General features: G+C 41.2%; 1 protein-coding gene and 1 pseudogene across 1 annotated transcript in view; both read right to left on the reverse strand.

The window, feature by feature from the left end:
* DOK5 (docking protein 5) overlaps positions 1-27,914 on the reverse strand; it is a 174,980-nt gene that overhangs the window by 13,564 nt on the left and 133,502 nt on the right. Inside the window, exon 6 of the mRNA XM_017536600.2 lies at positions 26,217-26,352. Within this exon, the coding sequence (XP_017392089.1) occupies positions 26,217-26,352 (136 nt within the window). The remainder of the gene's footprint in view (positions 1-26,216; positions 26,353-27,914) is intronic.
* Positions 24,500-24,618, reverse strand: LOC119472407 (annotated as a pseudogene).

Below are 27,914 nucleotides of genomic sequence, written 5' to 3' on the forward strand. Positions count from 1 at the left end.
AAAAAAAACCACAAAAATTACAAATAATTCATTTAGTTTCCTGTGTCAGAAAATTTTAAAGAATCATGGAACATTAGAGTTGGGAGAGCCATGGGGGACATCCAACCAAGTCTCCTGAATTAACCAGACAAGGGACTATATATCCTCACACTCATTAATGGCCAAACTTCTTAGAATGGGGTGCTCTGATCTTGCTACCCTTCCCCTCTCAGACCTCAACGCAGCCTAAACCACATCACTTAGCCTAGCCAATTCCAAACACCAGGAAATCCATTGCACGTCTGCTCCTAAGCCCAAAGGTGCTCCCCATTACTTACCTGGTTAACCTCTACCTTCCCTTCAAGAATCAGTGCAGGAATCACCTCCTTTAGATACTCTCCTTACATCTCTTCCTCTCCCTTAATAGGATCAGCTGCTTCTGCCAAATTCCTCATCATTTCACTGTTTTGTGATAGTCACTAATCTAGCCTACCTCCTGCTCTAGACTATGAATCGTTGAAAAGCAGAGATTATCTTTTATCTTTGCATCCTATCCCCAGCACCTGGCTAGAGCCTTCAGAGGCTTAATAAATGTGTGATGAATTCATGAATCAATAAACCCGGGCTTTGCCTAAGTAGCAGAAAATAGTTTTCAAAAATAAATCCTAACCAGGCCATCAAATTAGAGGCACCATTAGCCCAAGGCTGAATTCATGCTGAAACTTTAGGTCCAGGTTAAATTAACATGGCTGTGACTGACAGTGAGGAACATGGCCATGAGACTACTTCACTCCACTTTGTCATTCAAGTGATGAACAGAAGCAGGGCCTTAGGAAAAGATCTTTCTTATGTGTATATGCACAATCACTTCGGATTTTCCAACAGCAGAGGAGCTTAGCATTGCACATTGATTGATTCTACTAGCACCGTTAGCTCAAGATCCCACCAGAGTAGAAAGGTAAGTCTTTGTGAAAGTCAAACAAATGCCTTCTTGCACTTCAACACTTGAACTCCAAAGTCTGACCCCTACTTGCCATCATGGGCTGAACTAGCTTTTCAGGTTAACTTTTGAATGCCATTAGCAGAGAAAAGGGGTCCTTCCAGTTGGCTGAGGAGCTTAGAATTTTATTTTTGGTGTGCAAGAGTAATAGCTAAAGGGGGTGGAGAGTTTCTTTTTAGGGTGATCAAAATGGTTTGGAAGCAATTGTGATAGTTTCACAAGTCTGACTATATTAAAACCATTAAATTGTACAGTTTGAAAGGGTACATGTGTATGGTACAGTACATATGGTATGTTCATATTTAATAAACCTGTTACCAAAAAAATAAAAGCTGATACTAGTATGTGCCCTGAAGTTTACTTAAAAAGCATGATAATTAGTGAGTGGCTGCTTCTGGTCAAGCATTCCCAGGGGGAGTACCATTGAAGGAAGACCCAACTGACAACTGGCTAAAGCATGGTCCCCCATCGTTATTGTCATTAACCACACAGTAAAAGCCTTGTAAAGACCTCCCAATGCTCACAGCGAGTGAAGGGCCGATTGCCAAGGTCCTTTCCTTATAATGGTGAGAAAATTCTATCAGCCCTCTTGGGAGAGAAAAAAATTCTAATGACTGGACGACTGTGCATAGCTTGTCAATGAGAAAAGAAAAACAACTGTCTCCCACACCTGCCAAATGCATTTCTGGTTTTCCTGTTCCTCATTCGGTTTGGCTGACACTTACTTGTTGCTAGTGCACTTCTTTTATGAGTCTGAGACCAGAGTGCAGAGCAGTGGCAGGTCTCAGCTGCAATACTGCACCATATTGTCCTTCTCTGGAATCCAACTGTTTTTATGGTAGAGCACTGTGTTTTGCAAAATGGAACAACACAACAGGATGTAATTGTTTTCTGCTACAGTCAATCATGAGTACCATATGCCGTCTCTGTGACATCAGTCTGGATTCATTCAGAAACGAGCACAAATCTTCACTATGGCAAACAGATCAGGACCTCAGTAACTAATTTCATCCTCATCAGACTCTTACATTTTCATCAGGTTGCTCCTTAAAGCATTCGTAACTCAAGTGGGGTCTTTACCAATAACAACTCTGCATATGCAAATTGTATTGTAATTTTCCTTTCACTCAACCTGGGCCCTAAAGCGATTGAATAAGGACACTGTCTTGACGATAAGATTTGGCTGAGTCAGAAACCACATCCACGCTTGAACACATTTTTAACCTGAGAAGCTTCCAATTCTAACTATGTCTTCCGTTTCATATATATAAACCAACCGATTTTCTATCAATATCTCAAGCACAAAACATGGTCAAACTTGAGTCAGAAGGGACATCTCGGTCCAAGAGAGAAACAGCAAAACCATGTTCCAAATGAGGCTGGCCTCTGAACGCCTGTTTTTCTCATTCTGCTGAAATCTCGGCTCTCATCTAGGCTATCCTCCCTTCACTGACATTCTCCAGGTGACTTCCTGAACAATATCTTTGGGTTCTGCCTACTTATTCTCCTGTGGAAATAATATTTGAAAACATGATCTCCCTATGGTTTCTGGGCTCTGGGTCAGCAGTTCAGCTATCCCAACTGCGAGCAGAAGCATCACCTGGAGGGTTTGTTCAAATGCAGACTCCTGGCCCCACTTCTAGAGTTTCCACGGTGGAGCCCAGGAATTTATTTATTTATTTACTTTTTTTTTTTTGAGACAGTTTCGCTCTTGTTACCCAGGCTGGAGTGCAATGGTGCAATCTTGGCTCACCGCAACCTCCGCCTCCCGAGTTCAGCGTCCTGCCTCAGCCTTCCAAGGAGCTGGGATTACAGGGGTGCACCACCACACCTGGCTAATTTTTGTATTTTTAGTGGAGATGGGGTTTCACCATGTTGACCAGGGTGGTATTGAACTCCTGACCCCAGGTGATCCACCCACCATGGCCTCCCAAAGTGCTGAGATTACAGGCATGAGCCACAATGCCTGGCCAGGAATCTATAGTTCATAACAAGTTCCCAGATGGTTTTGTCTTAATAAACTGGGAACCATGCTTCGAGAACTACTGTCCTGTGCTATTTCTTACCCTTAGACCAATCACACTAAGAAATAATCCACTGTGGTAAGAGCCCACTTGAAAGTCAGAAAATCTGAGTTAAAGTCTACAATCTGCCACTAATAACTGCATGACCCTAAGCTGGTTACTTAATCTCCCTTAGTCTTTAATATCTTGTCAGTAAAAAAGAGAGAAAATAGTTCTCGCTTTGCAGCTAATTCTTAGGCCAGGCATAATTCATTGTGGAATTCCATAGTTATTACCAATAGTTATAATGAGCTCGATATCGTGATATTGTCTTTAGCAAGAATTTCTGAACAAGGTCATAATAGGAACATTCACATACTCTTTTCAAATCTAAATATCTGATATTGGACTGTTTTTCTAGCTTGAGGGCAGACACCTTAAAATGATTTTAGGCAATGATGACAAAAAAGCCATCCATAAAACCACCAAACAATATGCTTAGAGAATACATTGAATCATCTGGTGTCAGTAGGTGTACAATTAATTCAGGAATCCAAGGAACAAACACGAGTTAAGATGCTGCTATAGGCATGGAACCACCGCAGGAACAGGAAAACAACAAAAAGCTCTAGGCCCTCACATTCAGCCACAACCCCTGCTGGCAGTTTACATTCTTCAAGAGAGCTCTATCTTTGGGTCTGGTAGTTTTTTGCCTGGCACTAAAAAGCAGGGAAGGATCCGTATTTTTGTGGTATTTGTTACTCATTCTTTAACAAGTAATGAATTATGTTTTTTAAACTATATTTTACCTTTTGCTATATTTTTTATTATGTTCAGAAAATACAGAAAAACATATAAGGTAGATTTTAAATCACCCCGTATCCATTACCCAGAAAAACAAAACAAAGAAATAAAAACCACTTTTGACATATTAGTATATCTCTTCCGGTCTTTTTCATTCTCTTTCCTTTCTTTCTCTCTCTCTTTCTCTCCTTTCTTCCCTCCCTCCCTCCCTCCCTCCTTCCCTCCTTCCCTCCTTCCCTCCTTCCTTCCTTCCTTCCTTCTGGAATGCAATGGCACAAACATGGCTCACTGTAGACTCAACCTCCTGGACTCCAGAGACCCTCCCGTCTCGGCCCCCCAAGCAGCTGGGACTACATACATAAGTGGTGTATGCCACTATGTCAGGCTAATTTTGTATTTTTGGTACAGATGGAGTTTTGCCAAGTTGCTGGGGCCAATATTTTTTAAAAGGTACATATATAATGTATATTTAACACAAATTGGATAGTGTAAATATTCTTACACCATTCTCTTTTCTCATTTAGCATATTATGAACATATCCTAACATTCCTAAACACTGGCTTCTACAGCATCATTTTAATGCCTGGATCTTAGTCCATCCTTTGGGCATATAATACTTTGTTTGTTCATTTCCTTAACCATTTTTTAATTTACCAGATGAGACAGTAAAATTAAATTCTGACCCAATCTCCTTTGTAATATTTTTTATTTCCTGCTGACCACAGTTTTCATCCTGGGATCTACTATACTGACGACTGTTCTGATAACCAGTTTTTAAATGAATATTAGAATTTCATTTTAATTTGCATGTTAAAATGGATTTTAGACTGACTCAAAAATTACTTATGTTGCTGCTATATCAAAAAAGTAAATGAGTTGGTAATTTAATTTTATTCTTACACAAAGAAGTCTTAACTTCACATTATTGTCTAACAGACTAATCTATAACCAATAAGAAGAGAAAAGGTAAATCTTTGTGCAGTGATATGAAATGATCTTAAAAACAAAGGAAGGCAATTATTAATCTAAACAGACTCACAGAGAGAACTTGTCATTCAGACAGGTTTAAATACTGTCTATCTACAACCCAACAATTCCCAGTTGGGAACCTGCAACCCTTATCTCTCCCCCAAATCTCATTGTATATTTAACAGACTACTTCCCACACCCACCCAGATGACTGGTAGGCACCTTCCATTTAACATGTCCTGAACTGCTGTTTCTCACGCTCCTCTCCCTCAACCTCTTCCCCTTCTGAGTAGAGGTTTCCTCCACTCTACATGCTGTTCTGGTTAAAACACACATAAAACAACTACAACCTTGAGATTGACTGTCTTCTCTACTCTACGAGACTTCTTATGTATCAACAAATCCTACTGGTCCAATTTTCAAAAATATATCCAGAATCCACCACTTTCCTTCACCTCCATCACCACCATCTTGGTCCATGCCCCAAGATGGATCATAGATACTCAGATGACTGCAGTAGCTCTTAATTCATCTTCTTGCTTATATTCTTGCTCTGGGCAACCCCAGTTTTTTCCAAACAGCTTCCAGGGTGATCAGTTCGAAAGCAAAAAGAATATCACCCCTTTCTCAAAACCCCCCATTGACTATGCAACTCTCCCCAAGGAAAATCCACAGCTCACAACTACAGGGTCAGACAGGACCCAGGTCACAGTTTCTTTCAGATTTCACCTACTATGCTCTTCTCCTCATTTCATCTGCTCCAAAATCACCAGCCTCTTTGCACACACACATGCAAAGCACAGACTGCTCAGGGCTTTGGCACTTAAGGCCCCCTCTGCATGAAGCACCTGGCCCTTGGAATTTCCAAGGCTCCTCTTTCACTTACCTCAACTGTCTGCCTGGGTATCCCTTTATCAGAGTTACCATTCCTGGTCATTCCCTCTGCCTTATACTTATGTCTTCTTCATAGCATCCATCAATTCTTGATACGTATAGATTTATATATTGATTGTTGATTGGCTTCCTCTCCCACAGCAATATAGTAAACTCCTTGAGGACAAAGACTAGTTCTTGTTCTCTGTTATACTCCTGCATCTTGGAACAACGCCTAATAGAGAACAGGTACTTATATGTGTAGAATAAATGAATGTATTAACAAATATGTTTTATATCTATTAAACAATTTATATTCTAGAAAGATTCAAAGGAATCTGGTAAAGTGTTTGCTTCTGACAATGTAAATTGGGAGTCTGGGTTGATTACGCGTGGGACAGAGACTTGTTTCATAGTCTATGTTCTTTTGCACTATTTGCATTTTATATCCTGTTGCCAATAAAATCTTTTAATCCAAATGCTTTATTTTGAAATGAACACATATCAGAATAAATCGCAGCTTTCTCGCCCACTTGCACAGTATTCTGTTCACCAGTTTAAAGGACTCTGGATCTGTGAATGAGGCACTGAGGGACATGTTAAGTGCATTACTCCTCTAAACGCAGTCTTACAAAGAGGAAGTACCTTTCTACTTCACGCACTGTGGTTTTATGGTCCTCTCCCCAGCACCATCCCTAACCCCTTTGGTTTTCTCCAAATGACACTAGAAAATAAAAGCCAGGGGAAATTCAGAGAAGAGCAGCAAAGAGTCCTCAAAGAAACCAAACATAATTTTGAGCCTCTAACGAGAAAGAAGTATTCCAAATATTTCATGAATATCAAATATGTTTTTAACTGAATCTTAAAATGTTCCATGTATTTCTACAAGATTCAGACCAGATGATCTCCCTTAAAAGAGAATGATGATCATAGACAACACATTTTCCAAAAGACATTATAAATCAAAAGTGAGTTTGTGCAGTGTGTTATGTATTTACCAAGTCTGAAAAGTCGTTATTTCTGAGGTCTATAAAATACCTTCCTAAAGTTCTCACAAATGCATCTCATATGATTTGGTATGGGGCGTAATTTATTGAGAAAAATATATTAGCTGTATTTTGGGGGGCTCATTCTGCTTAATGAAGTAGGTTCATTTGATCAATACAAACCGCTTAAAATTGCTACACTAAGTGGCAGTAACCAATTCCTCCAGAACAGAGATGCAGGTGTTATTGAACACGTTTTGTGATCATCGTGGGGCCACCACGTGGTTGATGAGAAGAGCGAGTCATTCTTCAGGCATACAGAGACCTGCACATCTCAGTTCTGGTTCCTCCTCTTTCCTCCATCTGCTGGATTCGGTGAATTCCCCTTTGTGTTACAGGAATAATGAATTCTTAAAAGGATCCAATTTTCTCCAATGAGAAAACATAACCACTTTACAACCTGTCCTTGTTTCCCTAAACACTTGCAACCCTGTGAACATGCAGTGTCAACCCACATTAAAGCCTGGTTAGTGTCCGGTGTGATGAGACAAGCAGAAAATTAGGCCTGAACTGACTCTCGTTCTCAGTACAGGATGTGATTGCTGAACAGTGAGTATGTCCCACTGTGAACCATTGTATTATGAAGGGAGGAGAAGCACAAGGTACATGCTATGATTTCTCTAGCTCCCATTCTATCCCTTGTTTTTCTTGAGACAGTCACACTTCTCAAGACTATATAGTTTTTGTGCTTTTCAGGACTAAGGGGCCAGATCCTAAAGCTCTCTTCAGAGCATCGGTTCTGAAAGCATGTTATTTGATCAGGTAATCTCAACATCACTTGAGTACTTATCAGAAATGCACATTCCAATGCCCCGCCCCAGGCCTGTTAAAACACTCAAGGTGCAGAGGGCATGAACTCATCCGTTTTTAAGGGCTGCATAGTATTCCATGGTGTATATGTGGCACATTTTCTTTAGCCAGTCTGTCATTGATGGGCATTTGGGTTAATTACAAACCTGGAAACCATCATTCACAGCAAACTAACAAAAGAACAGAAAACCAAACACCACATGTTCTCACTCATAAGTGGGAGCTGAATAATGACAACACATGGACACAGGAAGGGGAACATCACACACTTGGGCCTGTCAGGGGGGTGGAGGACTGGGGGAGGGATACCATTAGGAGAAACACCTAATGTAGATGATGGTTTGATGGATGCAGCAAACCACCAATGGCACATGCATACCTATGGAACAAACCTGCACGTTCTGCACATGTACCCCAGAACTTAAAATATAACTTTAAAAAAACACTAAAGGTAAAGCCCAGAAATCTGTGGTTTTACAAGCATTGCAGATGACTGTGATGCACAGGTAAGCTGGAAATCCACTGCTTCTTTCCCTTACCCTCACCCTGTCACCTTTACCCAAACTACAGAGACATTTACACCAGACCCTAGAGGCTCTTTCTGCTTTCAACCTCTGACAGGTCTCCCAAATCCATTTCTTACTTTCAGTTCCCAGTGAGTATCAGTCCAGGGCTTTCCGTTCCCATTATGACTCTCTACTTAGCTGCAGGATGAGTCACTGAGCCTCAGTTTCTGCCATTATCAAATGGATCTACTAATATGTAGAATAAAATGCAAGGTACTCCAGTATTTCAAAAGACAATGTAACAACACTGATTTAAATATTTTAAAAAGCTACTTTTACCCTTGAATTCAGCAATCCTACTCCTAAGTTTAGAAAACTCAGTTAACTAAAGTTCACAAACTCGGTTCAAGAAGGTTAACGATCTGTAAGAACTGTGTACAAGGATGACTGTTGTACTGCTGGCTTTGTTGTTGTTTTGCTTTGTTTCATTTTGTTTTGCTTTCAGGGACTCGCTTCACAGCCAAAGACTATTGTTTTAATGGCAAAAATCTGATATTCCTATAAACAGGTTTAATAAATGATGTTACATTAAGACTCTGCAATATCATGCAGCCATCAAAAAGAATGAATAAGAACAAAGTTGGCAAACTTTCCTGTTTTGGACCAGATAGTAAATGGCTTTGCGGGCCACACCATCGCCAGCTACTTGACTCTGCTGTTTCGGTGTGAACAACAACTCATAAACGAACAGGGAGGGTGTAGCTGTGTTCCAATAAAATTTAAATTACAAAAGCAGTCACAGGCCAGATTTCACCCCTGGGCTATAGTTTGCCAACCTCTGAATTGGAGCTATATTAGAAGACTTCAAACTATTTCCATTCAATATTCACTGTTAAATGGAAAACTAGGGGTTCGTTGTGTGACGTGATCACAATTCTGTAAAATAAACAATTGCATCATGACACCCATATTTTGTATGTGTCTGTGTGTGTATGTGTCTATATATGCAGATGTGCGTATCTGGATGGGATTATATGGGTCCACAGGAAAACATGGAAAGGTACATGTGAACTTTTTAACAAGGTTTAGGAATTGCTAATAAAGAGGCAGGACGGAAAAAGCGATGCACATAAACGAATTATAAAAAGAAAAAATAGAGCACTGATCATCATCTATATGATGATAATTTTACAGTTAGTTAAATTTTACAGACATGTGTTTATGTAAAAATAAATACGATTCAAAAACTAGTCTCGATCTCTAAGGATAGTTGTGAAAATTGAATGAAATAAAGCAGGCAGACTCTCAGCAAAGAGCCAGATGGAGCCGCTCATTCCAAGTCTAATTATCCCTCAATTAGAAGAAGCCTCCTAACTGGGTTTTCTGCTCACATGCTTCCTACCTAAAAACCTCCACCCTTTCCCTCACCTCTTTCGATTAATTCTGCACTCAGTGTTCTTCTGTTCATTCATTTCCTCATTCCATTTATTTATATATTCTGGACACCATTTATAAGCCGCACATTGTGTTAGGGGCTGGAAACTTAAGATTAAAAACGCACTTTCTCTGTTCCCAAGATTTAAGAGTGTCTGGCCACAGAGTTAGTTGAAAGCCAAGCTTTGGATATATCATTGTCTGCCTCTACAATGGCGCTCCTTCCTCTAAAAAAGAGAGAAGACCCTCCTCCCAGCAGAGTTCTCCTTCCTGAAGGCAGAGATTTCTTGTATATGCTCATTGTGCCCACCATGATTCCAGGCACATAGTAGGCATTTAATAAAAAGGGATTTAATAAAAAGGGATTGGATAATTGAATTACAGATGGATGAATTGATAGCAGAAATGAATGAATCATTTGTGTGAATTGGAGTTCCTATAATCTGCCTTCCCCTTGCTATTTTATTCTTTTACTACAAGTCAGTAATAATAACAGCTCAGGTTGCTTCTGTACTTCATAGGTACCAGGCACTGTGCCAAGAAATTACCTGCCTTATCTCACCTGGCAAGATGTGAACTCATATAATTCACACTTTGCAGAAGGGGGAACTAGTACTAAGAGTGGTAAAGTAAGTAGCCCAAGGACCCTGAGCTGGTAAAGATGCCCAGCCAAGATATAAGACCTGGCCTCTTATTCCAGAGCTACAGTTCATAACAATCTCACATATTTCTCATAGAAAGTACTGAGAGTATTATACAGACCCTAGAGGATGGACTCAAATCTACTCTGTTCCAAATGATAAAAGGCACCTGAATTGTATTTCCAAAGCCTGAAAAACGGCAACTACCCAAACGTCTAGGTGGCAAGGAGATGAGAATGCCCCCACCATCTCGAAAAACAGGATATTAGAACCTCTGTGAGGCCCGTGGACTCCTACTGTCCCAGGGGCTTTCTTTCACGTGAAAATTAACAATCTGCCAAACATGTGGTCTTCCCCGACATTCTAATGAACTGGTCCTCATGGGCTGCCTAATTCTCATTCCACTCTGACAGATGTTTGGCAGGAACCACCCAAAGAGCTGTCTTTACTTTCTCCAACTCCTCTCCTTAGCTCTGACATTTGGAGGGAAAGTGATGAGTACTCCTATTCCAAATGTTACCAAGATACCACAGAATATTATGAAACTGTCAAGAAAATAGGGAGAGTAGAGGCTTACTTCTTCGATGTTAGAAAATAAAACAATAAAAAATAAGTGGATAAGAAAGACTGCTTTCCTGCTAAGGGAAAAGAATGCAGCGAAGACACTACACAGCAGACAGAGCTCTGGTGGAAACAATGCCTCCATTGTGGCTTACAGCTTTGACAAAGCAGACTGTTAGTGAAATCAACCATTTGGGGCCAAATTTCCAAGTGCAGCATGTTGCCGAGCACCAGATGCACTCAAATGGTTATTTTCATGGGGAATGAAAGTGATTTGCATCAATTTATTCAAAGCCATCTGAATTCTCAGCCACATGCATAAAACAAATTCATTGCTCCCTTTGCCTCTGGTAACTTTTTCTGCCTCCTTACTAAAAAAGTCCTTTCCCCCACCTGTACATTGAAATAGACATCCTCAGGGACTGAGTTTTCTGTGGCCTTTTAAAGCAGACTTGCCTGGAAACTGTGCCTTGTTTGGGCAGTAGGAGAGAACTGAACTTGGTATTTTTGCTTCATTTTTCTTTTTCTCTTGGCTCATACGATAATTTATTTGATCCCTATTTTGTTCATTCAACAAACCTTTAAGTCCTGTGCCAGACCCTGAGCCTATGACACACCCATGGGGCCTTGTCCCAGTCCTCCGGAGGTTTACAGCCTCGAGTGGAGCTGCCACTTACTCAGAGGTCAGCTTTTAAAGTTAATGCATAAGATAAAAGTTCCATATAATCAGATTGTCCCTTTAATCACCAGGCTCACACTCAATGGAAGCAGGTGCTTTTGTGACAAGATGTCAAGCACATGCCAGAGTAAAGGGTGGGCTGGTGGCAGGTATTAATACCTGGTATTAATGCATTGTTTTATTGTTGCACTTTGCTTTAGAAAGCAGGTATAATCGACTGTCGTATTTGTGGAATTCCTGCTGAGAACTAGGCTACGAGCCACACAGAAGGCAGGGGCTTTACCTCATAGTCCCATGTGGTCATGCTTGCCCTATTCTTTGATACTGCACAAACGCCATCAGGGTCTTAAGGAAACAAGAGCTCTCGGCCCCATCATTCAAATTCCTGGTGTTGCCTGTTCAAATCCCCACTGCTTCAAGGTGAGTCTCTTTCTCCTGGCCCAACTCATAACTGGTTTGTGTAAATGAAAAGGAAATCACCGTAATAATTCACATGTGTTGAGTCTCGGTGCCTTACATGTGCTAGCTCATGTGAACCAACACAGCAAGGCATAGGCATCAGGATCACCCACTTATTACACACGATGTAAACAAGGCAAAGAGAGGCTGAGTTGCACAGCTCAGGAGAGGTACTCAACCCCAAACACACAGACCCATCAAATGCTGGCCCAGCTTCAAGCAGAACCTGTCTACCTGAGGAGCAAGGGTTCTCAACCTTGGCCCTATTGACATTTGGGGCCAGCTCATTCGTTGGTGTGTGTGGGTCGGAGGTGGGGCTGTCCTATGCATCGTACGGTATTTACAGCACTCCTGGCCTCTACCCACTAGATGCCAATGGGACTCCACTGTTGACGGCCAAAAATGACTCCAGATACCTCCAAATGTGCCCTGGGAAATAAAACTGCCACTAATTGAGAACTGCTGGTTTACGGTTGACTACAGGCTCCAGTTTGCTTGATCACATCTGTTTACATATATTCCCCAGCATAACTCTTCACTGGAGCTGGCTTCACAGGAATACAACATGTGCAGTCATACAGAGCTCCGTGCTTGGAGGGGTCCTGTACTCTATTTCATGCCCTGTGCTACCACCATTCTGCAAATCTTAAGAGCTTCTGAACTTATTATTTGATTCTCAACACAGATTGGAAACTGCACTGAATTCTTTCTTCTCTCCGCCCTCATCACTATTTCTATCTCTATCTTCTTTGGCAAGCTTGACACTGGGAAATAGGATTACTCACCACCACCCACAGGTCAACCAGCTGCATTTGTGATTTTATGCTCCGAAGTGAACATCTCACATGAGGGAAGGGTCATGGCATGACAGGCTGCCTTGCCGCCATCAAGCTCGCCAAGTACTGCCTATTTACAGAGCCCCCATCTTAGTAAGTACAGCATGATGGTGCAAGTGTGGACACCAGAGCCAGTGGCCACCTGGGTTTAAATCTTGGCTTTATCACTTCCTATCTATGCATCCACACTTCAAACTCCTAAGCCATAAAAATGGGATGGTTGCGCCCTTTGATACAGCATGTTGAATGAAGATTAAATGTTAATACAGCCAGTACTTGGAATAATGCCTGGCACATAGTAAGTCCTCAAAAAACATCTGACTTATGGTTACTCTCAGTAGCAGCAGCAGCAGCATGCAGCTAACTCTTGTTTATCCTAAAATTCAGCCCAGGCATAACCTGCAAGAAGATGTTCTTGACCCTTGACAGAGACTCTGTAGCCCTGAAAATTTTCCTATCAAGCTTCTAATCTTTGCCACATATTTTTTAAGGTACTATCATCTTTAACCAAGTTTTTTTTTTTTTTTTTTTGAGACTCAGTCTCGCTCTGTCGCCCAGGCTGGAGTGCAGTGGCACAGTCTTGGCTCACTACAACCTCCACCTCCCGGGTTCAAGAGATTCTCATGCCTCAGCCTCCCAAGTAGCTGGGATTACAGGCACCAGCCACAACATCCGGCTAATTTTTTTTTTATTTTTAGTAAAGACAATTTCACCATGTTGGCCAGATTGCTCTCAACTCCTGACCTCAGGTGATCCGCCCACCTTGGCCTCCCAAAGTGCTGGGATTACAGGCGTGAACCACCGTGCTTAGCCAATCAAGCATTTTTATGTACTCGAAGTGAAAGAACCCTCCCTCTCTCACCAGTTGAATCAATTACATTTGCTATATGCCAGAAACTCAACCACGGTTTCTTTTTCCAATAATATATAGCCATGGTTTAAAACAGCTAAATATAAGAGAAAGACATAAAGTGATCTACAAAAGTTCTTTCCCAGACTCCCCAAATCATAGTCTTGCTCCCAAAGGGCAGCCAATGCTAACGCAGCCATTTGTAGGCTGCCAGAAGTTAATTTTCTGCACTTATAAGAGCTTTAGTGAAGGTGTGAGAATCCACCTTGAGTTCTGTCTCATATTCATTCATTTCCTTTACACACCCTGATATGATTGCATATGACTCTCTCCATGTGGTGATTACTACAAGTGACTCTCCTCTATTTCTAGTGACCTGCCTCGTAATTCCTGTTATATCGTGTGCCACAGTCTGTCCCCTTGTGGTAGACACTTAACCTCTTTCTAGTTATTTCTGCTCTTATAAATAAGATCCCCAAGAATGGGACCTTGGCTTCTTCAGAGTCATTTCCCCAAGACCTCATATACTATCTAGTGGATAGCAGGACTCAGCAAATATTTGTTGGAAAGAGGAACCTAAGAATAAGGGAACAAGTCCTCCCATGAACATATGTATACACATCATCTTCACTTTTGCTAGCCTACTTCAGAGTAAATTCCTAGAAGTACTATTGCTGAATAAAAAGATGTGTGAATTGAATTTCAATAAATAAGAACACATTGTCCTCCAAAGACACCACAGCAAATTGAACCCACAGAATTATACTGTTGCATGAGGGGTATATTTAGAACTCCTTATTTAAATGGTAAGCTCCTTTAAGATGAAAACAAATGCTGGGCGCGGTGGCTCATGGCTGTAATCCCAGCACTTGGGAGGCTGAGGTGAGTGTATCACTTGAGGTCAGGGGTTTGAGACCAGCCCGGGCAATATGGTGAAATGCTGTCTCTACTAAAAATACAAAAATTAGCCAGGAGTGGTGGTGGGTGCCTGTAATCTCAGCTACTTCGGAGGCTGAGGCAGGAAAATCACTTGAACCCAGAAGGCAGGGGTTGCAGTGAGCCGAGATTGTACCACTGCACTCCAGCCTGGGCGACAGAGCAAGACTGTCTCGGAAAAAAAAGATGAAAACAAATTATGCTTTATTATATATTTGCCATAAGATCTAACACATTGCTTTGCAAGCAAATAGGTATTTCATAGAAGTTTTTTTGGAGGATAATTAATACCGCAGGATATAAAAAGGGTTTAATTCAGGAGGGAAAAATAATTGCTTTAAACAGTATATTTTTTAAAATCCATAAGTTAACCCAATTAACCAGAGCCCATAAGTAGAAGAGGTAAAGACAGATTTTCTTATGTGAGGGGGAGGGGCAAGGACAGGGGAGATGCTGAGTTGTGAGAAGAGTGTTTACACACATGAGACCCCACCATGCAAGGGTCTGCTTTAGTGTCTGAATAGCAATGAAATTGATTCTATGATTTCTTTGATGCCCTCTATATCTAAGAAAACAGCTTGTGTCACATATTCCTTTTAAAATTAGATTGAATATAAATCAATTTGGTTTCAAGAATTGCAGAAGAATGCCACTTGAATTCTACAAATTCATTAGCAAATTGTATTTGCAAATCCCAGCTTGGAAGTAAATCAATCCATTAAACAAAGAAACACGACAAAAAAAAAAAAAAACACTTCAGATTGAACTCTCAAGCCTGTGTGTAAATCAGGGCTCCAGAGTACAGGGCAGAAGTCACTCAGGGGCCTGAATGTCACCATCAGTGAAGCCCCACTTTCACCACTCCACCCAGACCCCCTGGGAAAACCTGTTAACTATCAGGCATTCTTCACCTTGAGGCTCTCGCCTTGAAGGAAAGACTAAAAATGACAACCCCAGTCGTGGAATGAGGAACATCCCACACATTGCCACTCCTTGTTCCAAAATTAGACTTTGTCATAGACACTGATCTCCAAGGTGGCAAAAATAGCAAGCTGCTCAAGGGAGTGCCTGAGCTGTCCTGAAGTCTTACTGCTGCTTCTCCAGCAAGGCAGCTGGTACAAGACAATCCTCGGCTCCCTGTCACATTCACGGTTAGTCCTCCACCTCATACTCCAGGCCCATCCCACCTTCTTCCAGCACCCCTGTTAGAGTGAATAATAACAATGCATTGAATTTTTAAAGTGGAAATGTAGAAGAGAAATAAGATGGTAAGACTACTATCTAAAGCCAATACTACACAAATAAATGAGATTTAACAGTGATTTTTAATTTATATATATAAATATATATATAGCAAGACCCTGTTTCAATAAATATATATAATATATAATAAATATATATTATATATATTAATGATATATAAATTATAAATAAATTATATATATAATTATCAATAAATTAGATATACATATATAATTTATTGAAACAAGCTCTTGCTACATATAATATATAATAAATATACAATTAATATAATATATATTAATTATAAATAAATAAATTATATATACATATATAATTTATTGAAACAGGGTCTTGCTACATATATTTATATATATAGCAAAATATATATAATATATAATAAATGTATATAATTAATGTAATATATAATATTAATTATATATAAACTATAAACAATTTTTTTTTTCGAACATAGCATGGCTACTTTATTTTAAACCTTAAATAAGATTTAGGCAATCAAATTTGGTGACATTTTCCCCTTGGAAAATTTTGCAGAAGTCTATTTGTAGCTGGCAATGAAAACATTTCTGGATAAACAAGTTTTCATTGTGTTTTTTCACTGTTACTTCTTTTACCCAGAAGAAAGCACTTAGCCACTAATTTCAGATATATCTGTTCTGTTCTTTTAGTTTATTTAATGTTTTGGTTTCCATTCTCTAATGGAATGGGATAAATTGATAAGTAGTATTCAATTTGAAGGCTTTTATGGACACGGTAAACTATTATGGTCAACCCAGTCATAATTACAACCTGCAAAGTAAGTTGGGGCTATTTTTGTTCTGAACAAAACTGAAAACAATTGTTAAGCATGGTTGTTTCTATTCTCCTGCTAGCCTGTCTCTAGTAACTATAAATAAATTATATATACTTACATAATTTATTGAATCAGGGTCTTGCTCTGCTGCCCAGGCTGGAGGACAGTAGCACTATCACAGCTCACTGCAGCCTGGACCTCCTGAACTCAAGCCATCCTCCCGCCTCAGCCTTCCCAGGGGCTGGAACTACGGGCATGCACCATTATGTTGGGCTAATTTTTAAATATTTTCTAGAGACGGGGCCTCCCTATGTTTCCCAGGTTGGTTTCTAACTCCTGGGCTCAGACAATCCTCTTGCCTTGTCCTCTCAAAGTGCTAAGATTCTTGGTGTGAGCCACCGTGCTCAGCCCGAACTGGGATTTTTTAAAAGATAGATTACACATTGACAGATGTTTCTGAAAGGTGCTCCGATTATCAACGTCATTTAAAAATGCTAAGACCATGCTTAGTGGGGACATAAGAGTTTTAAAACCCCTCTGAGGACTGAGGCATCACGACCAGAGGTAACATTTTAGGAACCGAGCAAAGCCATCCTGCATTCCTGGCTCCAGTAGTAATGAGCTGTATAGCTGCAAGACAAATGACTTCACCATGCTGAGCATCTCTTTCCTCATCTATATCATAGGACACTGATTCCTTTCAGGTCAGGGATCACAAATAAAATATTCTTTTCCATTGTAAGCCCTGTAGGAGCATGGGCCCCAAGTGCCTACTTACCACTCTATCCTGGTGCACAAAACAGAACATAGTAGGTTCTCAATAAACATGTTTAAATGGTCAAATGAATGAGAGTGAACAAATGAACCTATTCCACAGAGTTAATGTGGTGATTAGAGAAAAGGCAAGTAAAGTCTCTGTTATATGGTAGGAGACCTGAAAACCAACAGTGGCTATTATCACTAAAGAGTTGGGCATATCGTAGATGTTCAGGAAATACACAGTATTATAAGCAAATACCATAAAGTAGGAAAAATATTTAAAAGTAAAAAATCAAACCACTAAGTAAACACTATTTCGGAAATGTTCATGGTGCAGGGGACAGACACTGAGGAGGCCCCCATGACCTCCTCCACCTGGTGGGCATCCCCTTTTGTGGTCTCCTTCCTTTGCATGCACAGGGCTTATGACTTGCTTTTAATCAATAGACTGGCTGGGTGCAGTGGCTAATGCCTGTAATCTTAGCATTTGAGAGGCAGAGGAAAAAAAGGTTGGCTTAAACCCAGAGTTTGAGACCAGCCTGGGCAACATCATAGGAAGACCTCATGTCTACAAAAAATAAATAATAAATAGAAGGAGCCAGGCATGGTAATGCATGCTAATAGTCCCTGGATACTCAGGAGGCAGAGGTGAGAGGAGATTGAGGCTACAGTGAGCTGTGATCGCACCACCGCAGTTCAGCCTGGGTAACAGAGCAAAACTCTATATCCAAAAAAAAAAAAAGAACCAAAAATCGATAGACTGTGGCAGAGTGATAAGGTGATAATCCTTCCATGATTGTGATACATAGGATTGTGGCCTCTTGCTGGCTTTGATGAAGTATGTGGACATACTGGCAAGGTCCATGTGGCCAGGAGCTGAGGGTGGCCTCTGTCTGACAGCCAGCAAGAAACTGAAGCCCTCAATCCCACAACTCCAAGGAGCTAAATTCCACCAATAACCATGTGAGCTGGGAAGTGGATCCTTCCCCACTTTTACCTTGAGATGAGACTGCAGCTCCAACAGACACCTGCATTATAGCCCTGTGAAAAACTGATGAGGAAGGCCCACCATGCTATGCCAAAACTTCTGACCTACAGAAACTGTGAAATAATAAGTGTGTGTTGTTTTAATGGTGCACAGTTTGTGGTACTTTGTTACATGGCAATAGAAAATTAATTCAAGTAGTAATATATACATCAATTAGCCACAGCATCGGTAGAAGGGGTAGAAGGTCCCAGAGTAGGACGTGTGAGGGCAGACAGCACTGGGTGTATCTAAGCATTGCCATGTCAGGATGCAAGATCAGCACTGCCAGACCTTTCCACTTTTCAAGAAAATATAAAAATCTGGCCAGGCACAGTGTCTCACACCTGTAATCCCAGCACTTTAGGAGGCTGAGGTGGGTGGATCACGAGGTCAGGAGTTCGAGACCATCCTGGCCAACATGGTGAGATCCTGTCTCTACCAAAATACAAAAAATTTAGCTGGGCTTGGTGACACATGTCTGTAATCCCAGCTACTCCGGAGGCTAAGGCAGGGGAGTCTCTTGAACCCGGGAGGCAGAGGTAGCAGAGAACCAAGACTGTGCCACTGCACTCTAGCCTGGACAACAGACCGGGACTCTGTCTCAAAAAAAAAAAAAAAAAAATTCTGATATTTATGTGTAAGCTCTTAATTTTTAAATGTCAGTCACTAATTTGGAGTTTTCAGAATAGCAGTGAGTTATTATTTCTCCTCTATGTTTCTTCTTTAAAAATTCAATGCAGGGTAAAGAAAACATGTGTAGGGGCTGGATTCAAAGATACAGTGTCAGGTGGGGTGATGCCAGCACACCTGTTCCAAATTTGAGCCCCACTACCTTCTAAGCTGGTGGTTTGCGGTCTTCAGTGCAAGAGTTTTCATGAGGTTTAGAAATTACACAAAACATCCTTAAAATATTATCTGTTACAGGGCAGAGATACGACACAGTCTTGTTTTATTATTATTGACATTATTATCATAGTAGTTTTCTATGTCTGTTGAAACAAATTACCATCAACTGGTGGCATAAAACCACACAAATTTATTGTGTTACAGTTCTAGAGATCAGAAGTCCAAAATCAGTTTCACTTGGCTGCAGTCAAAGCATCAACAGGGCTGGCTCCTTTGGGAGGTTCTGGGGGAGAACCTGTTTTCATGCCTTTTCTAACTTCTCAAGGCCACCAACAGCTTTTGGCTCACAGTCCCCTCTTCCACTTCAAAGCCAGCTTCGTGGCATTTTAAAACCTTCCTCTCCACCCCTTCTCTCTCTCTCTCTGCTTCTGCCATTGCCTTGCCCTCTGTTTGACTCCTGTTTCTCTCTTCTTTTTTTTTTTGAGACAGAGTTTCGTTCTGTCACCAGGTTGGAGTGCAGTGGCGCCGTCTTGGCTCACTGCAACCTCTACCTCCTGTGTTCAAGGATTCTCATGCCTCAGCCTCCAGAGAAGCTGGGATTGCAGGTGCCCGCCACCACACCCAGCTAATTTTTGTATTTTTAGTAGAGACAGGGTTTCACCATGTTGGCAAGCTTGTCTTGATCTCCTGACCTCGCGATCTGTCCTCCTCGGCCTCCCAAAGTGCTGGAATTACAGGTGTGAGCCACTGCGCTGGTCCTCTTGTTTCCCTCTTCTAAAGACACGTGTGATTACATTCAACCCACCTGGATAGGCCAGGATAATCCCGCCATCTCAGGATGCTTACCTCGGTCACATCTGCAAAGTCCCTTCTGCCTTGTAAGGTAATATGCACAGAGTGCAGAGATTCGAATGTGGACATATTTGGGGAACTATTATTCAGCCTCCCACGACTGTTACTATTGTTATCTGACCCACAGGGCCCTTCTTTATGAGTTTGGGGATTGAGGATCATAAGGCTGACTCAAATCAATTCGCTCCAGGTTGTAATTTCAGCCTGGTATGGACCCAAAGTGCAGCCTTCTGTCTGTGGATGCACTCTTGGGAGTATTACAACGGTGACAGTTAACAGTGACTTAGGTCTTCTAAATAGCAAGGCTAAGGCCAGATATGAGTTTCGCCATCTTTCTCCAGTTATGACATTGGCCGTCTCATAGAAGCAAGTCAACAGTCATATAAAGGCAATTCATAGTCAAATGTAGCCAGGTATATGTAGATCCACTCTTAATTACCAGAAAAGGCAAAATAGCAACCTAGGCAGTGTGAGCCAGTAACGTTGCCTTCATTTGTTTGTTTTAGCATGGTATCCCCTAATCAGAGATTGATTGAAGTGCATTGATTTTAAGCTTTTCATAATCCTTCCTTTATCTCCTTAAGATTCAGATCCCACATTGAAGCTTACTCACTTCCATCTAAAACAGGATGCCATGGCTTTAAAAATCACATTTATTTCATAGAACTCATTAGGCATACAGCAAATTAAGAGCAAGTGACATTATTTTCTAGTTAAATTTGCAAAGGGATAATCCAAACGATTTACTCATATTCCTGATTAATTTTTGGCGGAAATAATGAGGAGGTTGTAAATGGAAAAACATGTGCATGAGCATGCAGAACATGCCTTCAAGTACAAAACAATTTATGTTAATTGATGGCTTTGCCAATAAGATGATCTTAGAAAAACTTCTTCAGGTGCCTAAAGGAATCTAATGGAATAGCTGCACAACACTAATGCAATGACAGGTTGCCCGTAAGTTTTAAGTGACTTGAATTCTACTTCACAGCTCGCTCCGGCTCCCTCATTCTCTCTCTGTCTCGCTTTCCCCTCCCTCTGTCTCTCTCTTCATCCATCCACTGATCTCTTTTTATTGAAATACCCAGCATTCCTAAGTAGATGGGGAAATAGATACCAAGATTGTATAGTTCAAAAAGAAGGTCTCCCTGGAAGCCTACTTGGAAAGAAAAGCAAATCCTTGAAAGCATTCTCAGCCTTTGATTCAGCAATCCATTCTTAAGAATTTGTGATAGGGAAGAAGGCGGCAAATCACACTGCCACATGTGTACCTATGCAACAATCTTGCATGTTCTTCACATGTACCCCAAAACCTAAAATGCAATAAAATAAATAAATGGGAAAAAACAAAGAATTTGTTGAAGGTCCGGCATGGTGGCTCACACCTGTAATCCCAGCACTTTGGGAGGCTGAGGTGGGTGGATCATGAGGTTAGGAGATCGAGACCATCCTGGCCAACAAGGTGAAACCCCGTCTCTACTAAAAATACAAAAATTAGCTGAGTGTGGTGGCACGTGCCTGTAATCCCAGCTACTCAAGAGGCTGAGGCAGGAGAATCACTTCAACCCGGAGGCGGAGGTTGCAGTGAGTCGAGATCGTGCCACTGCACTCCAGCCTGGGTGACAGAGTGAGACTCCGCCCCCCCAAAAAAAAAAAGAAAAAAAAGAAAATAATTTATCTTAAACAGACAGTCATTGATGCATACAGACTGAGCACTGAGCTGATGCACAGGTTTTTTGTTGTTTTTTGGATATACATATATTTAGAGAAGGGGTCTCACTTTGTCACCCAAGCTGGAGTGCAGTGGCAGAAACCTAGCTCACTGCTGTCTTGAATTCCTGGGCCCAAAGGATCCTCCTGCCTCAGTCTCCTGAATAGCTGGGCATACAGGCACAAGCCAGTGTACCTGGCTAATTTTTAAATTTTCAGATCTCACTATTTTGCCCAGGCTTATCTCAACCTTCTGGTCTCAAGTGATCCTCCTGGCTAGGCCTCCTAAAATATTGGGATTACAGGTGTGAGCCACTGTACCCAATCTTGATGCATAGTTTCTACAATCTATGAAATATCCATACAATAAAATTGAACCACAAAATATGATGTTGCAGATGATATTTAATGAGACAATATGTAGATATATTTTTGCAGAAAGCTAGCACAAGTAATGTATTCAATATAATTCTATTTTCTACATCTACCTAGTTAAAATACCGGAAAGCCACATACTCAAAAGTGAGTAATGGGTGTATTCTTGTGGGTAGGTGGAGGGATGACTTACTACATTCTTTTTGTTCTGCTGTGTTGTGTATAATTTTTCAATAATATGTAGATTCCTTTTGAAATAAGGAAATAAGAAATAAAATGATTTCTTATAGTTTCTTCTAGTAGTTTCTAATTCTCTAAAATCTATTAAATTACACGATTCCCTACTCCTCAATCTAATTTTACATTTGCTCTACTTAGACGTTTAGAGAGAAAGGGAGGGAGATGGTGCGCGTGCGTGCGTCAGAGAGAGAGAGACAGAGAGAGACAGAGAGAGAATGGAGATGCAGATGTAAATGGACCTAGGTGTTGTCGCTAGATAATCCTCTAGCCATTTTCGTCAGCCATTGCTAGGATGAACCTGGACCAACCAGTCTGCTCAGCCATTAACAGCAATGCTAATGATGGCTCAACTATTAACAACACTAATACCAGCTACAGTTCATGGAAAGTTCTATAATGGGCTCTGGCGGAACATGTTATAAGCATATGTCGCTTAAACCTTAACAGGGGACTCCAAGATAAATACTATTACCGTTCCCATTTTAGAAAGGAGAAAATGAGCTCGGGGATATCAAAAACTTCGCTCTCCTCCACAAAGATGGAATGTTTCAGAATTGGTGTTTGAACTAAGTCTGGCTTCATGGGCCGCGATCTTGAACACAGTATGATGGCACTGACTTATCTCTGTTTTTTTTTTTTTTTTTTTTTGAGACGGAGTTTCGCTCTTGTTACCCAGGCTGGAGTGCAATGGCGCGATCTCGGCTCACTGCAACCTCCGCCTCCTGGGTTCAGGCAATTCTCCTGCCTCAGCCTCCTGAGTAGCTGGGATTACAGGCACACGCCACAATGCCTAGCTAATTTTTTGTATTTTTAGTAGAGACAGGGTTTCACCATGTTGACCAGGATGGTCTCGATCTCTTGACCTCGTGATCCACCCGCCTCGGCCTCCCAAAGTGCTGGGATTACAGGCTTGAGCCACCGCGCCCGGCCTTATCTCTGTTTTATCTGTGTCTACCCCAAATTAGTTATATTAGTCACAGTTTTCCAGAAACAGAGTAAATAGGATATATATACCAAGATCTGCGGTCTGAAGGCCTGAAAGCCGACAGTGATGATTTCTGTTCTGGATTTTAGGGCAAAAGGAGACCAATGTCCCAACTCAAGATCATCAAACAGAGGAGAGCTAATTCTCTCTTACCCTGCCTTTTGTTCTATTCTGTCAGATTGGATGAGGCCCACTCACAGAGCAGAGGGCAATCTGTTTTACTCAATCTATCGATTCAAATGTTAATGTCATTCAGAAAGGGCCTCAGCAACACACCCAGAAGAAAGTTTAACCAAATATCTAAGTACCCTGTGTCCCAGTCAGGTTGACATATAAAAACAACCATCAGCCAGGCACAGTGGCTCACACCTGTAATCCCAGCACTTTGGGAGGCTGAGGCAGGCAGGTCATGAGGTCAGGAGATCAAGACCATCCTGGCCAACATGGTGAAATCCCGCATCTACTAAAAATACAAAAAAATTAGCTGGGCCTGGTGGCTTATGCCTATAGTCCCAGCTACTTGGGAGGCTGAGGCAGGAGAATTGCTTGAACCTGGGAGGCAGAGATTGCAGTGAGCTGAGATCATGCCACTGCACTACAGCCTGGGCGACAGTTTGAGACTCTTATCTCAAATATATATATATAATAAAAAAAATAAAAACAACCATCAAGGCCAGGTGTGGTGGCTCACACTTATAATCCCAGCACTTTGGGAGGCTGAGGTGGGCAGATCACAAGGTCAGGAGTTTGAGACCAGTCTGGCCAACATGGTGAAACCCCTTCTCTACTAAAAATACAAAAATTAGCTGGTTATGGTGGCAGGCGCCTGTAATCTCAGCTACTCGGGAGGCTGTAGCAGCAGAATCATTTAAACCTGGGAGGCGGAGGTTACAGTGAGCCGAGATCACACCATTGTACTCCAGCCTGGGCAACAGGGCAAGACTCAGTGTCACTCACACACACACACACACACACACAAAAACACACACAAAAATCAAAACCCTTTAATTCATTCCACGCCTCCTCAGCATGCCCACCACTGCCAGCTCTGAAATCATACACGTCTTCAAGCCCATCCCTAGTTTCTCGCAAATGCTTAAGTCAGCCCCGGCTCATGGGGAGCACTTGCTCTTTTCCAGCAATAAGCTCTGTCCTGCGGCCCAAATCCAGCCTCCTCACTGTTTCTGACTGACCCATATGCAAAAAAAAAAAAAAAAAAAAAAAAAAAAAAAAAAAAAAAAAAAAAAGGTATACTTTTTTTTTTAAGCCTACAGCAGCCGGTATTCCCAGGCAGTTTCCCATCCAAGTACTAACCAGGCCCAGCCCTGCTTAGCTTCCAAGACCAGACAAGACTGGGTGCGTTCAGGGTGGTATGGCTGTAGACAAAAGATGTACTTTTTAATGGGAGAAAATCAAAAGAAGAGTAATATTTCATGACGTGAAAATTACATGAAATATGTATATCAATGTCCCTTAATACAGTTTGTTTGGGGACACGGCCATGTTCTTTCTCATAGCTGCAGTTGTGCTACAATGGAGGTAAGTACTTGCAGACCATATCAGTCCACAAGGTGTAAAGCATTTACTATCTGTCTCTTCATAGGGAGCTTTGCTGACCCCTACTCTAAAATCCCAGAGTGCTGCATATAGACATCGTTTGGGATAACTTGGGGCTGTGCTGGAACAGATCACATGACTGGCAAGCTTTGCCCCTCCACCTGTAAATCCAACCACCCCACATGTTTCAATCAAAAAGTTTCAAACTACCCTAATCTTCCCATGCCCACCCACTTGCTTTGCTTTTGTATATTTCCTTCCAGATGTGCATCTCTATGTGTATGTTTGCAGCCACAATGCATGATGTGCATTATTTAACTGTTGCGCATTCATTTATTAGATGTCATGAATTTATACCCCTTAAAGAAGAAACTCATGAACATAATTTTTTTTTGAGACGGGGTCTCACTCTGTCACTCAGGCTGAAGTGCAGTGGCACAAACTCTACCCACTGTAGCCTTCACCTCCTGGGCTCAAGTGATTCTCCTACCTCAGCCTCTTGAGTAGACGGAACTACAGTCGCACACCACCATGCCTGGCTAATTTTTGTATTTTTGCAGAGACAGGGTCTTCCCATGTTGCCCAAGCTGGTCTCGAACTTCTGGGCTCAAGCAATCAGCCTGCCTCAGCCTCCCAAAGTGCTGGGATTACAAGAGTGAGCCACCACACCTGGCCTTATGAACGTAATTCTTTGTGTAATTCAAGTCCCTAGCATGATGTAAAGCAAAGAGCAAGTGTTCTGAGGGCATGTTTATTTGTGCTGTGTGTTTATGTTTGGGCATCTTTATACACCAACGACTATGAAGAGATGGCACATGCATGACTCTGGGTAGCAGTTCACGGCAGACAGGTTCTCCTTAACCCACAAAGTGTTGGAGCCCTAACTGGAATTAATTCCCAACAGTTACCAACTGGCAGGTATTACGTCCAGATGCAAATCTTTGGCTTCCCTTGAAAAATCAAGTGATCTACCTGCACGGATCTCACAGTCTCGTGTTCTCATATTAAGGTTGTCTGGTGTTGGGCTTTTGACATTTCACTCTAGCTTCCCTCAGCCCTCATCTTTCATCCATTTTTCCCTCTGGCCCCTGTTGACATTTGAAATAACTTCTGATATAGCAAGACATATATCCATAGGTAGATGATCCACATGGTTGTGTCTATAGATGTCTGTACACATGCAAATTAATTTGAAACACCCTTAAGGCTGAGTTGGAAAGTAGATTAGGGGATGCTTGGTCATGGTGTTACCAATGGCCCACCTCGGGCATTCTGGAATGGCATTCAATCCAAGCAATACACTGTTGAGAAGAGGAATAAATCATCTGCTCAAACAATGCTGACCATATTTTCCAGCACAAAAATGATCCAATTGCTTTCTGCAGTGATACGCACTGGGACATGAGGAAGAAATTGCAAACGTACCATTGAGTTCTTCACACTCTGTAGCAAGCGCTCATGCTGCTCAGCTATGGCCAAGGCAGCAGAGTGGACTTTCTGATAGATGGCCTCCCCGTCTCGGGTCTGAAAGATAAACAGCCCTTCACCAGTCTCACACATCCTGGGAAAACAAAAACAAAACAGCTTCTGAAAATCCAGTGCCTAGAAGTTCAATGCACTAAGATCCTGGAATACTCCATTAGGCTGTGCCCGTTTATTATTTTTTTATGAGACAAGATTCTTGTTCACATTTGCTAAACAAAGTTAACTAGAATCCAAATGTTCAAAGTGTTCAATTAATTGTTATTAACAAGGGCAAGGGACCAAGGGACTCCAGGCTAACCTGTGCTGAATGCTTTTAATCACAAAGTAAAACAGAAATTTAATAAAATGTTGTTTCTTGATAGGGAAGGTGAAGGTATAGTACTTTACCTTCCTTATCGTTCACATCACCACTCTCAAAGACAAACACCTGTGCAAGTGCATTCTTTTGTACAGTCTGTGAATAACTCCTCATCAGAAACTGCCAGTCAGCACAGAGGGTGAGGAAGATTCTACGTCTCTTTTAGATTCTGTCCGTGCTTTCCCTACAGACCGTGGCTTTAAGGATTCTTTCCCTCCTAAAATCCTAGATCTCCTGCTTTCATTCAGTGTGATGGATCAAATGCAGTTAATTTTTTTTCAATGAGCCTGACTGTGCTGAATTAATATTTGGAATATTAGGGAACTTCTTCATGGAAAGCTGTATAATTGGATAATTAACACCAAGTGTTAAGAAGAAGTGTATCTGTACCTCAGATGGTAAAGGTAAACAAAGAGAAATAAATTTCATTAACAAGGGAAGATTGGTACACACAATTAGGCAAGAGACAAATAAATGCTTTTTATCTAAATATATTTTAGTATATATGTGCATATATATGCTATGTATATATATATATATTTTATGCATATATATATTAGTGTGTATATATATAAAACTACACTAAAATATATTTAATTATTATCAATATTTTTAAAAAACTTGGACAAAATCATATTCAGGGATATTAAAAGAAGGTCTGAATTTGATATATACATATGCCAACAGTAAACTAAAAGACTGTTTCGTTTGCTTGCTTCTTTTAAAGCACTTAATTATTCTAAGACACAATGCCACTCCTTCCATTTCAGAATTTCTTGCTGAAAAAATGAAAGGTAGCTTTAGGGCCTGAATTTTGCCCCCATCTAAAGAACTGTTTAAATAGAAACTAAGCAAACTTTCAGCCAAACCTCTGTTATTTTTAAGTCTAGCCCAGTCTATGCAATTAATGCAATAAAACAAGGAAGCTGTATCCCTATCTAATGTTTTGAAGTTGGCCCAGTATCACAGACAAATGACAGTTTTCTACATATATGGCATGGCCTAAGTAATGGGCCAAAATCCATTAAATTTGAATTACATTTCATGACATTCATGAATATGAGCCATGCATGAAGAAACAGAGGGGTTTGGGTATGGTGGCTCACACCTGTAATCCCAGCACTTTGGGAGGTCAAGCTGGGCAGATCATCGGAGCTCAGGAGTTTGAGACCAACATGACAAAACCCCATCTCTACTAAAAAATACAAAAATTAGCAGGGCATGGTGGCGGCCACCTGTAATCCCAGCTGCTCAGGAGGCTGAGGCAGGGAGAATTGCTT

Source organism: Cebus imitator, unplaced genomic scaffold (genome assembly GCF_001604975.1).
Source record: "Cebus imitator isolate Cc_AM_T3 unplaced genomic scaffold, Cebus_imitator-1.0 Scaffold99, whole genome shotgun sequence".
NCBI lineage: Eukaryota > Metazoa > Chordata > Mammalia > Primates > Cebidae > Cebus > Cebus imitator.